General features: G+C 38.8%; 1 protein-coding gene across 8 annotated transcripts in view; it reads right to left on the reverse strand.

Moving 5' to 3' along the window:
• Positions 1–264: 264 nt before the first annotated feature.
• LOC113068389 (polyhomeotic-like protein 2) overlaps positions 265–15,892 on the reverse strand; it is a 30,878-nt gene continuing 15,250 nt past the window's right edge. For 3 of the 8 annotated variants that reach the window (XM_026241145.1, XM_026241146.1, XM_026241147.1), the window contains 13 exons: positions 14,552–14,695; positions 13,304–13,381; positions 12,902–13,063; positions 11,460–11,612; positions 11,049–11,349; positions 5,860–6,221; positions 5,610–5,742; positions 3,369–3,568; positions 2,465–2,594; positions 1,953–2,067; positions 1,739–1,862; positions 1,381–1,654; positions 265–1,300 (listed from right to left, as the gene is read on the reverse strand). In XM_026241145.1, coding sequence (XP_026096930.1) covers positions 1,146–1,300; positions 1,381–1,654; positions 1,739–1,862; positions 1,953–2,067; positions 2,465–2,594; positions 3,369–3,568; positions 5,610–5,742; positions 5,860–6,221; positions 11,049–11,349; positions 11,460–11,612; positions 12,902–13,063; positions 13,304–13,381; positions 14,552–14,695 — 2,331 coding nt within the window. In that variant the 3' untranslated portion in view covers positions 265–1,145. Of the gene's footprint in view, positions 1,301–1,380; positions 1,655–1,738; positions 1,863–1,952; positions 2,068–2,464; positions 2,595–3,368; positions 3,569–4,568; positions 4,779–5,609; positions 5,743–5,859; positions 6,222–11,048; positions 11,350–11,459; positions 11,613–12,901; positions 13,064–13,303; positions 13,382–14,551; positions 14,696–15,741; positions 15,844–15,892 lie in introns of those variants that run through there. The other 5 variants (XM_026241150.1, XM_026241149.1, XM_026241148.1 and 2 more) reach the window with 5 other exon arrangements.

Genomic DNA, 15,892 nt, shown 5'->3' on the forward strand with positions numbered 1-15,892 from the left:
ACCGGCAATGTAATCATGACTTCCCAACTCGTAAATAGTTAAACACACAATAACACTGTTGGTATCCACACTTAAATTACATATAGAGCAGCACTGCTAACGTGGCTAGTCACTTAACTTCTGAATGCAGTTAGGAAAACATCTTTTTAGTAATCAGTTAACCACTTAACAGTACAGTTAGAAATAAAAACATTCATCCACTTGCTCTGATATGAGGATCTGTGAGGTTTTGACTCATCGGAAAAGCAATCATCTGACAACTTGAATGTTTTCTGAGTTTTATTTTCAAATATAAAACAGAATCAGAGACTTGCTCTCAATAAATACAGAAATTTGATCAAATGATGAATGCAAAACGAGTTCACACATTAATGGTTGGGATAACAGTGATTTATGAAAAATGATCCCAGTTCATCATATCATACCAAGATGGGTTTTGAACTTAAATGTAGTGATATTACTGACAGTCCTTGAACTTGAATACTGGGAAATGGGTTTTGGAAATGCTGCTTTCACTTGAACTAAAAACATGACAATTGTGTAATCTTTGGGCTATTTAGAAAATATTAGGCACATCTTGGAAATTAAAGTTTTAACTCCCGTTATCCCCGTGTCAAAAATGCCACATTTGACTACAAAATCTGATGTGAATTGAGGTGCATCCTGCGAGATGAAGAAACCTGAATAGTTCACTACTTACATATGATGGCACACTGCAAGGCTAAAGGTACAAAATTTTCCTTAGCTAACCAAACATTACACGTTGCTGTGACAATGACAACCGGAACTACGACAGAAAAATCACAAAGTCCGGTTCAAAACAGTAAAGAAACCGTAAACCTGTTTCCATGCTACCATATGATGATCATCTGTTTGCACAAATGGTAAAGTACTTGTGCTTGTCTTCCTGACATGATGGATTGTTTCCCCCTCCCAGGCCTGGTACAGCTGAATACACGAGAAATTCTTAATCAGGTCACATCATCATGATTTAGGGATGAAACCATTTGACTCACGAGAACTATACACAAGTTTGTGGTTTTGAGGAGCAGCCATCCCCAGGATCCAAAGCCAAAATGGGATGAGGAAACCAGTGCAGAGATGTTAGGGTGTCCTTTCCAAGCTATATAAGGCTGTAGGAAAGGCTATGGGTCCTTGAGCATACTGATGCGGGCAAAGATTTTCAGTGCTGGGCCCAGTTTGATGTTCATGGTGCTCATGAGATGATCCTCTTTGAGGAGCATCAAGGCCTGGCCATCGATTTCCTGAGAGCGAAACTCTTCAGCAATCTCCTGGCAGTCTGATGCAAAACAGAGATTTTTAGTCACTTTTTAATTATTTGTTACCCCAAAAAAACAATAGGAACATTATGGTAGCTACCAGGCAGAGAGCAGATGAATTCATAGACATCCTCGACATTCCACTTGGTCGGGTCACTGGCCAGGAAGTGCTGCGTTAGGAGAGGGAGCTCTCTACTGTGATCGAATCTTTCCTCGTTCTGAAGCCGTTGGGCTCCAAAACTGCAGTTGGACAGTGGCGAAATGGGCTCTTCGAAGCTGGACATGTCTGAACACTGGCTGGACTCACCGTGACTTGGATGAGAGGGGTGTGGGGATAACAAAGATGCTCCCATGGTTCTTTGAGTGCTTGGATTCTATGAGAGAACAAGTTAGCACATTTTTCTGCAAAGACAAACCCAATGGGACACTGCAATGGGACAGGAAGAAACATTGATTACCCGTTTTCTGACATCCATGCTGCTGTTATGATGATTGGTGTTGGAGGCTTTCTGTTTCTTTGGGTTCTCTGTTGTGGATTTTCCTGGGAAAAGTCCCATTCGTTTTGTGCATCCAACATTATACCTAGTAGAGAAGAAAAAAAGAGAGAAACAAACATATAAGCAAGTGATGATACAAAGACTTAATGTATATGCTACAGAAGAATCCCCATACCTCTTTGCACACACCGTAGAACAAAACCTCTTCGATCTCTTGAAGTTATATGCAAAGTCTACAATCCCACAGAATTCACAAGACAGCACTGGCTCTGCATTCTGATTATTCATCTCTATGAAAGAATTGACATGGCTGATTGGACAACAGTCGGAGCATCAGTGATCCATCAAAAGGGTAACTGAAGGCTGGAACACTACACCACACTACACGATCTGAACAGATTACACTAGACATCATATATTTGATAACTTTGTAAATGGTTACATCGAAAGTAGGCATCAGACACTAAAAGACTGAGGATCACAAACTAGAAGACTTTCAAGTCAATCCGAACACAAACTCCCACTGAAACATAAGACACATGACGGATGAAAATAATCACACACTATGTAATTTTCTGTGAAACCTGTCAGCTCATCAGCAGACAAACTCTAACTTCGGGCAAATAAGCTGGATCTCATTCAAACTGTAAATTGTGGCAAAAGTCTCAGCCTTAAAGTGACCTTTACCTTGCTGTGAAAGATCCTCCATCTCAGAGTCTGCATTCTGAAAGGTCTGAGACCGCTTCTCTAGGTCTGAATAAGCCTGATGCTGCTTCTGCTTCTTTAAATTCTCGATCAACAAGGATGGACGTTCAACCTGATAGAGAGTTAGATACAGAATTGGTTGCATAAAAACATTTTTCATCACACAAGGACATATACTGCTCAAATGTACCCATGCACGGGATATGTGCTTGCTCACTACTTGGAAACTTCAACCAAAGTCTGCAGATGTAATTAATGACAGTGCTATATTGTCCACTAGAGGGAAGTGTCCTTTTAATAAACAAGGACTTAAAATTAATTTTATTTTAAAGCAACAGCTTGCCCAAAACTCATGTGACTATTTTTTTCTGTGGAAGACAGAAAATATATTTTTAAGAATATTATTGTATGGGGACAAGGGTTGTCAAGCTCCAAAATGACAGAAAAAGTGATATAATTATGTCCACAAAACAGTACATTCCAATTATATTTGCAGTATTATTTGACAACGTGTTGTGTTTTTATTGAAGCTTGACAACTTAAATCCTCGATTCATTTTAATTAAATGCAAGAGAAACTACCCGCACATTATTCAAAACTGTTCCTCATATTCCACATAAGCCAATGTTTATGTTTAAAGACATGTTTAAAAAACCAAAGATGTACTATTGAAACGAACTGCTGGAACTTTAATATTTAGGCTTTAGCAGCTGTAACGGTTTCTAACACAAATAAGCATAATAATGAAAACAAACTCTTAAATAGTTACAACACTATAGTTTTATTAAATACATTAAAAACAAAACAGAAAAAATATCATGAGAGAATCTGAAACATACAATGGCAAACAACCAGACGTGGTGGAGTAAAATAAACAGCTACTCACGGGAAACGGCTCGGCTCCCTCCTGAATCACGAATCCCTCGATGACATGCGTGAGAATCTGGGGCTTCACTACTGCCTGTGGCGGCGGTTTACTCTCGCCATTCTGCGGAGCGCTGCCGGTCACCGTGGGCGCATTGTTGCCGCTCCCAGAGGTCATGGCTGGAGGTGAGCCCACACCTGCCTTCACATTCACTCTGCCTGCTGAACACGAGCACAACAGCGTCCATCAGAAATCCCATAATACGGACGGCAAGCCCGACTCATTTCTAAGAATCGGTTCTTTAGAACAGCTCGTTTCAAAGAACCGGTTCAGTGATCAGTGTACGTAATTGCGTCATCGTGCGCCCCGTGACATCTCGCCGTTGCATTTTAACACCGCTTCAAAAGCCGTGTGTAGATATATGTCGATGTTTAGTTTACTACTTTCTTTTAGGTTTCAATGAAAATAGTGTTGATAGTGATTTCGTGTCCAATTCCAGTTCGTTGCTGCGATGACCATTTCGAAAGTAAATATGATAAACAATGGTTGGATGAATTTACATTTATGTACGTTTTTTTATATTAAAATTGTTTACTGAAACTAACCCCATTTCGAGTGTGTTCAGAAAACTGTTATACAATCGCGTGATAAACATTTTACGATTAGCGTTAACGCACACTGTGATACATATATTAGTCATGACACATTTTTAAACTACTTTCGCATTATTTGCTCACATGCAGTTGTGTGATACTGAACTATGTGCGTGAATAAAACACATTCACGCTAACGTTACCTGCAACCACTTGCCTATTTCTCCAGCTTTTTACATCTGATCTGTAACGTCTGCACACAGCAAACTGATTTATGAAGAGCTAGGCGACTATTATTGTAAACCATCTATATAAAAAACAGGACTTTCTTAGCATTGCCAGTTTTGAAAAACTGCCAATATGACTCTTGAACTGCAGCAGATCTATTCCCATGCTTCCTGGAGACGGTTCAAAACACTAAAAAAACTCGCGTTTAAAAAAACATAACGGAAAAAAACCAATCGCACCCCTCCGTCCCAGAACAAGTGGCGAGCAAATCTGTAACTTTGTAACTTTATATCCCTAACATTTGACAGGGTTTCACACTGCAGACAAACGCTCACGCACAGCCGTCCTGGTGATTGTCAACAGCACACGCCTTTGTTCCGCTCACGCACTCTTTACTTACACTTTCAAGCGCCAAAAGAGGAAAACACTGAAGTGAATTTAGCATTCCAACGACTCCGAGTACACTTCCATAATCCACTGGTGTTATATACAAAGAAGTACAGCAAATGATCCGATTCAAACTTTTTGTGTGCGTGGATTTGTTTGTTCTAACCGATTCCCTCAATGTGAGCAGCGGGGCCGCACTCTCTAATCCTCTTTGAACTGAATAGGAAACATTGCGCAGCTGCGATTGGTCGCACACGCTTGGAATTCTGTCCAATAGCAGGTCACATTCAACACAGAGCCGTTCGGCGATTGGTTAAAACTTGTGAGCGGCTACATGACAGAGGCTCACGTAGCAGAAAAAGAGCATCTAACGTAATAGTCCGTGGCTATCTTTGCATACTACTCATACTATTTTGGAAGCATGGAATTGCCACATTGCAGTACGTTTGACTTTCTCATGAATAGATTTATGAATAAACAGAGAGCAATACCTCAGTATAAACTTTATGTTTCTTGAAACATTACTTGATTGGACTGTCAAAGTTGACATTTTTAAAATAATATTGAAAATGGAAAACAATGTTATTTGTTTCTGAGAGAGAGAGAGAGAGAGATTATGAGTAGGTGCGCTAAAATCAAGCTCCATCCTCTTAAATGTCCCATGACATGGATTATTTTCTCTCTTTTTATTGCTTTTTTTAATGTTTCCTGAAGTGTACTTATATTGTTAGTATGATCTTTACATTTAAAATTTAGAAATAGAAGGCATTTTTATATCCTGATTTTAGCCCTCTAGCTTAAATGCTCTGTTCGAAGCTAATGCTAATGCTCTGTTCGAAGCTATATATATATTCATCCATTATTCATTCTGATTACATTAAAACAGAGGGAGCCAACTTGGCTTATATATGTATTAATCAAAACATGAACAATGCTTGCAGGGATTGTTCAATAAAAAATAAAAAACATGAAACAGTATACAACCCTTACCCTTAACAAACTAAATAAATGGAAGACGAATATGAAGCAGTGTAATAACAAAAATAATCAGTACCTTCTGTGTCTGTTTCTTGACTTTGTTGAGATTGTTTGACGTGGGTTGGCACATCCATTTGTATGGATAGCACCTGCGGTTCGTGAGGAACAGGGGTATCCTTATCGGACACATCCTGTTTGGCTACTCCCAGCTGGAATTAATGTCAGAACAGGACATGGTCAGAATAGGAGCAAATAAGTGAAACTAAGACAATAAGCATACATACAAATCAAGAAACGGACAAATACATGATGTTCAATCCACTTACTTGAGTTTGAACTGGCTGGATCTGGACATTAACTGCAGTAAGCCGTAGAGGTGTTGCTTTGCTCTGGCTCATGGGTGGCTGTCCATTCTGGGCAATTGCCTGCTGACTCACAGTAGCAGAATGGAAGATGGTAGCTTGTTGGCAGGTAACAGGCACTTTGGGTACCAGAGGTATAGGGCACTGTTGAGGCTGAACTGGCAGGGCAGGTTGAATGGTTACAGCTTGCACGGTGTGAGGATGAATGGTGGTGGCCTCTAAGAGCTGCGCTTGACCTCTCTGCAGTATCTGAGGCTGCTGCTGCTGTATCACAAACTGCTGCTGGTGCTGCTGGAGCAGCTGATGGGTCTGAATTTGGGTATATGCTAGAATAAATATAACAAAAAACAATTATATTTAATGTTTCAGTTTCAGAGAAACACGCTTTATGGTAAACCAGCTATACTACAGTAGATAGACTCTTAAAAATAAAGGATTCCAAACGAGGGGTTTCATAGCAATGCAACAAGAGCCATTTTGGATTCTCCAAAGAAAATACATTCAGCAAACAATTCTTAAGACTTTTTGTAAAAAATATATTAATAATCTTAATCCTTTTTCCACTATATATAACTTTTTGTGCAGTGTTAATTGTCCAAGGATGCTAAATGTTCTCAATTGAGTTTATGCCAGTAAAGAACCTTTATTTTTAAGTACATAAAAAAATATGTTCTGCATCAAACTATCCACATAATTGTTATGTTTATTCAAGCTTTCACCATCAACTGTTGGTTGGAATTTCCTCTAAACAATTGAATCTAACAACAGAGATTTCACAACTGGGTTCAAATTCTGACCCAACATACACACTGTGTGTTCATTTATATCACCTACGACCCATAGGACAATCGATTATATATATAACATTTTGCTCGGTTGATTTTATATATAAAATTGCCACGATATAAGTCCCATTATATATAATATATATAGAAAAGTCTCCAAATATACATGAATTCACCCCTATATATATATATATATATATATATATATATATATATATATATATATATATATGAAACTTTGACATCTTGTTTGAGCAACAAAACTAAGTTGAACTAACTACATTTAAACAATGATGGATCATTTTAGAAAAAACATTTTATCTACAGTATACATTCATTAGGTAAAATAATGTCTCTGATTTAAGCCTATAGCAAAACATCCTAAATGTGATGCCTGTGAGATTCCTGCAGGGGTCTTCAGTGTTCGAGCAGGTTTGACTTGCAGACTTGAGGTTAATGGGTTCATTTGGCTGAATTCAGCTTTCTGATCTGGAATGTCAAATGTAAGGTGTATAAAGCATAGCTCTACTCAATCCACTAGAGAAGCGCCATATGACCTGGATGAATCAGATGGCTCCAAGTAACCTTCAGTTAGACATACTCTGACAGCCTGTGCTGTGGTAACTCAGAGGAATGTCAGCCTAATTTGTGCAGGACCTTAAATGTGCTGTGAGTCATCTTAAAATGTTGAATGTTTTAATAGTACTCTGTTTGGCTCATCCAATTGTTTAATTCGGGTGGCGAACAATGTTTGACATAATTTGCTAAATTTCACTTGATCTTAAGCTTTTCACTCTCCATATTAAAAGATTACATTTGTGTTACTAAGTACTGTTGAGTCCGATAAGCATTATTACTCAAGAAAACTAGATCCTCATGGCATGCTTTGCCTCAAAAAACAAACAGCTTCTGATAAGCCAAGCGATCAAACGTAATGGTCTTGACATCAAAATCCTCATATAAACGGAGTCTGTTCAAAGGTAGTGGGAGTAGGCAGGACTAGAGGGGTAACAGAGGTCTGAGGGAGGGATGCTGCTAGAGGGCCATGGCAGCTAATTCAAACAATCCAAAAATTATGAATATGAATAGATCTTGAGGAAATCAAATTGGGATTTCTTAACTTATTGGAAAAGTTAATTTATGTTACTCCTGGAAACTAACCACTGCACAGGATATGAAGAATATCAAAAACTTTGAGAGTTAGCTGTCCATTACAGTCCTAAACCTGTCCAGCACAATAACCTGCTCAGCAAAATGTTGTCTAATTATCGTTATCGACAAATTCCAGAAAATATTGAGAAATCATCTTTTGTCATTATTACACACACCAGTGGGAGTGTGTTTTGTGTAAACTATGTACTATTCTCAGTTTCAGAATAAACATAATATTAGATAGTGAGCCACAATCCTCTGGCAGGCTGTTAAGTTCAACGCATTCATAGAATAGCAACAACAGATGCAGGCCTTTCTTTGAGCACCGAAGACCACATTCTGGTTTAAGTTCCACCTATGTTGATAAATAATTCACTTTCACGCTTTCTCAGCCCAGATTAATATGACAAAAAAGAAACTCCCTGCCCTTTGAGGCGTAAGTGCACTTTAATACTAAGTGCTACTTCAAACACAAGGAAAAACTAAAAGAATTCCATTAATGTTTGCAGCGGAATGTACAGTTTTCTTTTCTTGTAAATATTGCACATACTCGCCTTTTCAAGACGTGTTGATGTTCAGCTCGAGTCAGTTCAGTTCAATAAGAGTGTTGATGTTCATCAGTTATAAAATGTTTATCAGTTATAAAATGAATTTGATTCAGTTGAAGCAGCTCTAGAGAAGGCATAGACTCTTTAGTTAACTTCACGCTGCCAAAGTTGTTTGTCGCGACAAAGGGTAACCGTCAAAGACATCAGTCTACAGCAGGGCTCCTGAAACCAGCCCTGGGTTTAGCTCAAACCCTCATCAAACTCACCTACTTGTAATTTTTTATTGAAGACTTTTATTGGCTTGCTGAGGTGCTTTTGATAGGGTCGAAGCTGAACTCTGCTGGGCAGTGGCCCACCAGGGCTGGATTTGAGGAATCCTGGTTTAGAGCATGACAATGCATAAACAATTTGAAAACAGCTGATTTCTCTCTCTCTCTCTCTCTCTCTCTCTCTCTCTCTCTCTCTCTCTCTCTCTCTCACTGAGTAATGATTTTAGACCCATGGTGAAGGCAGAGTTCCTCTGTTCATATACGTTATTGGTCTCTAAAGGAGAAGTTCTCCCAACCATTGTTCATTACAGCTGATTAAAGAATCTGTGGGTCCACAATCTCAACCTTGATCAAAATGCTTCATTTCAGACCCAACACTTCAATTCTGGAGTCAGAAAATAGGTTAACATAGGTCTGGTCTTACATAGGTTTCTCTCAAGTCATGGTCTAAGTACTTTCCTGCCAGTTTCATGCTCCTGGGTATATGTTTTTCTAGTTTAATGAATTCCTTATGAAGACAACATGGGCAATGGGAGAGTGAGCCATTCAACACACCATTTACATTTAGCAATTGGTTTTTCCATAGACTTTACCTATCTAAATATAGTATTTCCACCAAGATTTACCATAATGACAGGTTTTCTTTTTAGGAGCGACTAGAACTGTGCACATGTTTAACAAATCACAATATTATATTTGTAGGTACATGAAACTCATTTAAGCAACAAGTATGTAAAGGAAAACATACAGATGGCTGGTGTTGCCAGTAAGTACTGAACCTTCTCATGGCTCCAGTGGTTTCTCTGGGTTTGTCAGCATTTCTGTGTGTATACTGGTGCTTTAATCCTCTCTGTCAAGCTTTTAATGACAGGAAATGGTGAGGACCTTACCACATGCACAGAAACCCACACCCGCAAATACGTAACACATTAGCCCGCTTTTGGTTGCCATTTGTATCGGATTGGAGTGGCCTGAAGGCTTGGTTTGTCCTCAGTGTGGCGTGTTGCTATTAATACGTATGTGACAGATGATGTGTTATGAGATTAATGGACAAGAAATGCAAGAACAAAAAGTGAAATATCTTCATATATACTAGTATGTGGGGAAAATTGTGTTGCTCACCAAAAAGGCTATGCATCTGTCTCTGATAAAGGATATCCTTTCAGAGAAGCCGTGCATATCAAATAGAGAATCCCACCAGCCACAAATACACACATAGCAGGTGTGTTATGAAGAAACACTGCCGCCCAGTGTGCTCCTCAAGTCCGCTGGCACAGCAACCCGACACCCCGTTTAATGCTCACGGCCAGATGTCCCTTACACTTGAGTGTTCCTTGTTGCTTTCACTCCTCCATTAGGAAGAAAATTGAGACACTATGCTCTCACTAGATCCGCCCCTGCTGCATGAATGTTAAAAGGGTTATATGATGTGATTTCAATTTTTCCTTTCTCTTTGGAGTGTTACAAGCTCTTGGTGCATAAAGAAGACCTGTAGCAAAGAGTAAAGTCTCAAATCCAAAGAGATATTCTTTTACTCTTTTACCACGTTTACCTAAAAGCTCGTTCATGCTCGTTCTAGCATGCTCCCACATATCAACATCACGATGTGGAAAGATTTGCACAACACCGCACAAATGTTCAGGCAAAGAAAGAATGCATAACTTTTATTCTTGCTCTAAGTACGTTTACATATTTAAAGAATATGCCACTGATGATTCAAACGTGAGTTTTGAGCAGTGTAGAGCAGCGCTTGTTGTTTGTAATTTCTCTATCACAAAACCAGACATGGTTTTATGTTTACGCAGCAGGATACGCAACGCGATCCGTAAAAAGACAGTATAAGTCATTATAATCAGTAATTATGTCCCCACTGGATGCAATAAATGCCTTGTCTGTAATGTGTTATATAGCAGCACAGCGCAAATCCATGAATGAAAGTCAGGAAGTGAAGTACTCTTTAAAAGATGTAGGGAGCAATGAACACAGTGCAGGGATCATATCAATCAGAATGCAGTTCATGCATGTAGCTCTCTTCTAACGATCTGGTTATATGAATCAAGTGTGTTAACTAAGAGAGATGTGCAAAATATGCAGAGCAGGGGGGCGTGAGGACTGGAATTGGGAACCGCTGTGGTAAGGGGCTTAACATTTCCTCCACACGCTTGAGGCATTCAGCCTCTCACAACACACTGGATACCTGGCCAATCAGTGTACACCACGCTTTTCAGAACGATGAGAAAGGCAGGGCATAGAGGAGAAACATTAATGAACATTATGTGGAAACTTATGTTTTTTTTTAACCTTAAACTGCATAAACACATTGCATTACACCAAATACACTTCTTTTTGGCAACGTCATATGACCACTTTAAGACAGCAACCAGGCGTTGATGGCTCACCTGTGTTGATGAGAGGATGGCCCGCCACCGAGGTCAGATTGGGACACACGGTAAGTTCCCTTGTTGTGAGGTTACTGGTTTTTTCATTTTTATCCACAGTATCTGAGGGACTACCCTTTGCAGCAGCTCCCTGAGAGTTTAGCTCCACTCCAGGACTCTTCAGTCGGGCCACTGGTTGGCCAGTCACAGAGAGGTACGCTGATCCCCCGGGGGACTGTTTCACACTCAGGCTCTGTAACTGAGACTGAGAGTGGGAGGAAGTCAGCGCCCCCTGCTGGCCACGAAGAACAAGGTTTTGCATCTATGCAGAGAAAGACAGAAGTGACTTTGGTGGGGCATCCGGAAAAAAAAGGAAAAAAACGTGCATATGTTGGTATAGATGTAAGTCAGGCTGGTGTATGTCAGCGTTACCTGTCCATTGGTGGGTGGTGGGTTGATTGACGATGCAGAGGTCTCCGGCTGAACTGCAGTGACTGAGGCAGTTGGGGTGAAAATAAGCTGGGGGGACAAAGGAACAGCTCGGCCTAGACTCCTTGCTACTTGTACAAGATTGGTTTGCTGTGCCTGGAAATCACACCAAAAATGGCTGCTTTCTCCCAATATATGAGTCGCATAACAAATACTAGGCTATCAGATTTGACATCAGAGAGAGCACTTGAGCCATTTCAGCTGTTACAGTGCTGAAAGGACTGCATTTACAATTCTGGCAGATCTCAGACAGCTCATTAACTGTTAATCAGTTCCTAGCCAAAACTCTATTTAAAAAAAAAAAAAAAGAGTTGATGTGCCAGTGAAAACATTTTGGTCAGCATCCTTATTAGGTTTTTTGAAAGAGCTGCAGCTGTGCCACGTTTACTCTCCAAGGCCAAATGAAAAAGATGTTGCAAGATGGCAAGTATGAATACAAAACACACACATACACACACACACACACAATACAGGAGAAGTAAAAGCAGACCACTGTAAATGCCAATTATTTTTCCATTTTCAAGGAAATTACTATTTATTCATGAGGAAATCTTGAAGAAGACTGTCTAGTAGCAGTGCATTTGACTAGGCAACCAATTTTCTATAACCCACACTACAGTGAGTGCTGCCATTAGGGAACCAAAATGATCCGTTTATATGGAGGATTTAAAATGGGACCACTCCACAATTCCACACAGTGTGCTCGGGTTTACTTGACTATATTTAGCCACCATAAGATGGAGAAATATATGGAAAAATCTCTTTTGGGCACATTTAGGGACATTGTTGTTTGAAAAATACTTTTTTATTTTATAATTTTATATATATTAGCTGTAGGTTTTTTTAAGATGATTTCACAATATCACAATTACTTGAAAGTAACTTTATTTTTATATCAGTTTTATAAAGGAGGATGTCCCCAAAGGGAGGTTTTTGGAGATTTTGTCAGGTTTAGCTCACTTTTTTGTACAAATTTGAGTCCCAAAATATGATTATGTACGCACACAAACACACACAATTAATTAACTAACTAACATGAAAATCTGACAGTTTATTAGTATATTACAAGTGTCTTTTTTTCTATTTCTCTAATCAACAAAACATTTATTTTATTTATTTTTTTAGAAATATTGTTTAAATTAGTACTATAGATATTTGCAATGTTCCCTTAACATCCTTTTACAATATTCTTTCCACTGGTTTGTTAGTGACATTATCCTCCAGGACAAGTAAAGTAAAAATAAAATTATGTTTAATAAAATAAAAAGAGTTATGTTTAATCTGTGCTTATTAAAATAAGCATTATGTACAAAACAATAGAAGTCTTTGGTATGGCTCTTTATTTAGCACATGTGGTTGTGTTGTGTGTGTGGAAGAGGATTTACCATCTGAGCTCGTAAATACATGTGTGCTTGGCTGGCGGTGAGTGTGGGTGTGGAGGAGTTTCCCAGCAGCACGGCCTGTTGAGCAATGCAGACTGGAACGGAGCTCCCGCTCTGGGCTCGACTGATCAAATGAGCTGCCGCTGGGGATGTGGCAAGGTTGATCTGTTTCAACAAGGAAAAATCTTAACAACATATGCGTTTTACTTTCTGAAATCCATGTAGTCAAAATAATTAATCATAATCTTGACCGAAACATTACAATTATCTCAATCAGCCAAAAACTAAGGAACCTGCCAGGTAAAAAAAAGGATGGTTGCCTGTAAGTAATACCCACTAACATTATTTGTGTAGCACTGGATACTTGCTGAGTGAGATGTGAATGTCAGGTTTAATAATACTTACAGTGGTTTGGGAGGCCACGGTCTGCTGGGATGTAGTGCCATTCTGACTACAGCTTTGTCTTCCCGCCACTATACTAGCCTATGGGGAATGAATGAATGCCAGAGAAAGAGAGAGAGATGGTAAAAGAAGGAAAGACACAGAGACAGGTCACAAGTCAAACCCAGCACTCATTCTTTAAAAACAACAGCACCAAGCAAGAGAGAAGGTAAGAAAGAGAGAGAGGTGTCTCATTTAATGAAATGTGTATAATATTCTGAACATTTGAAAAGCTTGTTCAAAATATACAAATTGTTTTAGATGTCATTTACTTGCTTAGCAATGGCTTAACTGACTTTAGAATTTTATTTCTGCCTGTTAATTTAGTTCACAGCAATATCCACTGAAAAAACAATACAAACTTGACATGCTGGCCAAAAATAGAAATCAAATCGTTCCTTAGGTGTTAAGAAATGCTTGTTCCCCTTGGTTTTCTCAAATGTCCACAGGCTGTGGCTCTGCCAGAGCGGATTTTTGTTAAATGTTGCAAAACATGCCTCTGGGCATTGCAAAGAATCCCACATCAATACTTGTCAAAAGAGATGAATGACCCTGTACATGAGTTACTGACTGCACAACTGAGTGACTTTCATTAGACCTTATCTGCTTTTATCATCACACAATATTTGATTTTAACCATTACCTCACTATCTTCACATACAGTGAAGCACTACCTGATTAAGAGCATGCTTGTCCATGCACGTTTCATTAGCATGTTGAGTGATCACTGAACAAACTATTTCTTTCATCTTTCCGAATGAAACACTTTAAGAAGAGACAAACAAGAAAAATCCTGTCTGAGCTGATCAAATATTAGATCAAGAATCAGTTTGTTAGATCGGAGAATAATTTTGAGTAAATATAAAGCACCATTGCCTGTAAGCTTGAGCAAGCATTTAACAGATGGATATGTTGATTCTAATTTAAATCTGAAAATATGTTTGAAGAAGAAATGTTATAGTAAGTTACATTTGCTATACAGCACTGTTTCTAAATCATTCATCAAATTTGTGACATGAATTTATTGTACAGACAGTAAGATGTTCCTCAATTGAAGCTCAAGATCCTTTGTGCATCATGCTGGAGAACATGATCATCAGCATTTATTTACACAAATGTGAGGAGCTCTTGCAGCTCAAGTGCAGCCTAAAGCAAATCATTTTTGAATGGCTTTTGCATTCTACGGTATATGTGTTTGAGGTGTGCGTCCACCTGCTGCACAGCGGCCAGACTCAGGTGCTGTTGCTGTAGTGCTGCTGTCTGTAGCATGAGGTGTTGTTGTTGAGCTGCATACATCTGCTGAAGATACTGAGCTGCCGCTGTGCTGGGCTGCCTGTTCAAGGCCTGCTGGATGACCTGAGTAAGATGAGATGGGATAGGATTATTAAATGAACATGTGAATATTATTCTGCTCCTAGTCTACTAAGTCCTTTAGGGCATATATTATTCATGGTGTATTTCACACCACAGAGGTGTAAAGAAAAACATTTTGTGTTGTATAATCTGTAACCAGCACATAACATTCCACGCAGAAAGAAGACCAGAGCGGTTCCTTTGTAAACACAGAGGGTTGCTGGGTGCACTGATTTGGCATGTGAGGTCACTGCCATCCATCACAGCAGCCTGACAACATGACTACATTCCCTATAGCTATAGTGTCCCACCTAACATGATCTGTACACACTGTCCTTCAGAGCAATCAATGGACTGTCAACCACTGGATATCTGAGAATATACTTGTACTATAAAAAAAAAAATCAATAGAACCACTGCTTTTAAAAGCTATCACTCCTGGTTCAATTATTTGCATTTGCAAATCATTTTGATAAAAGCACCTGATAAACAAAACAAATACTTCTGCATTTCTTAATCTTAGCTTTTTTATATTTTAACACTTAATAAAACAGATCTAAAATCAGGTTTTATCTTTTAACATTAGTTAATGCACTGTGAACTAACATGAACAATAGTTTTTTTCTATTAACTAACATGAACAAAGATTAAGAAATGCTGTAAACATATATTGCTCACTGTTAGTTCATGTTAGCTAATGCATTAACTAAAGTGAGACCTTATTTAATAATGTAATAATTATATTACTTTTTTTACAGCGAAACTATTAATACTAAATAATATATACCAAATTTGATTTCTGCTGTGTAGCCAAAGGGAGGAGTTTAATTTGACAGACCTCGTGCTGAGGAAATAAGCGCTAAAATGGAGAAGGAACTGAATGTCCTTATATCAGATTAGGGATAGATATCCATAAAACAAACCTACAAAAGACAATAATCAAGAAGTTCACAGTCTTATTAAGAAACAGGATTACATGTATCACAGTTTCTTATATAATATCAACATGTTTAACAATGTACATACAGCCAAAAGAAAACCAATTTTACCCTGTGAAGGACCACAAGTTGAGCTCTCTTGAATAAATCCAGCTGGATCCTTACTGACCATGTGCTCAGTATTAAGAATACCACCATTCAAATTCAGCTGACATCAGAGATCCTGTTCTGTGCAGCCAATCACTGGTGGTCAGCTGTTGAC

This window comes from Carassius auratus, linkage group LG44F (genome assembly GCF_003368295.1).
Source record: "Carassius auratus strain Wakin linkage group LG44F, ASM336829v1, whole genome shotgun sequence".
NCBI lineage: Eukaryota > Metazoa > Chordata > Actinopteri > Cypriniformes > Cyprinidae > Carassius > Carassius auratus.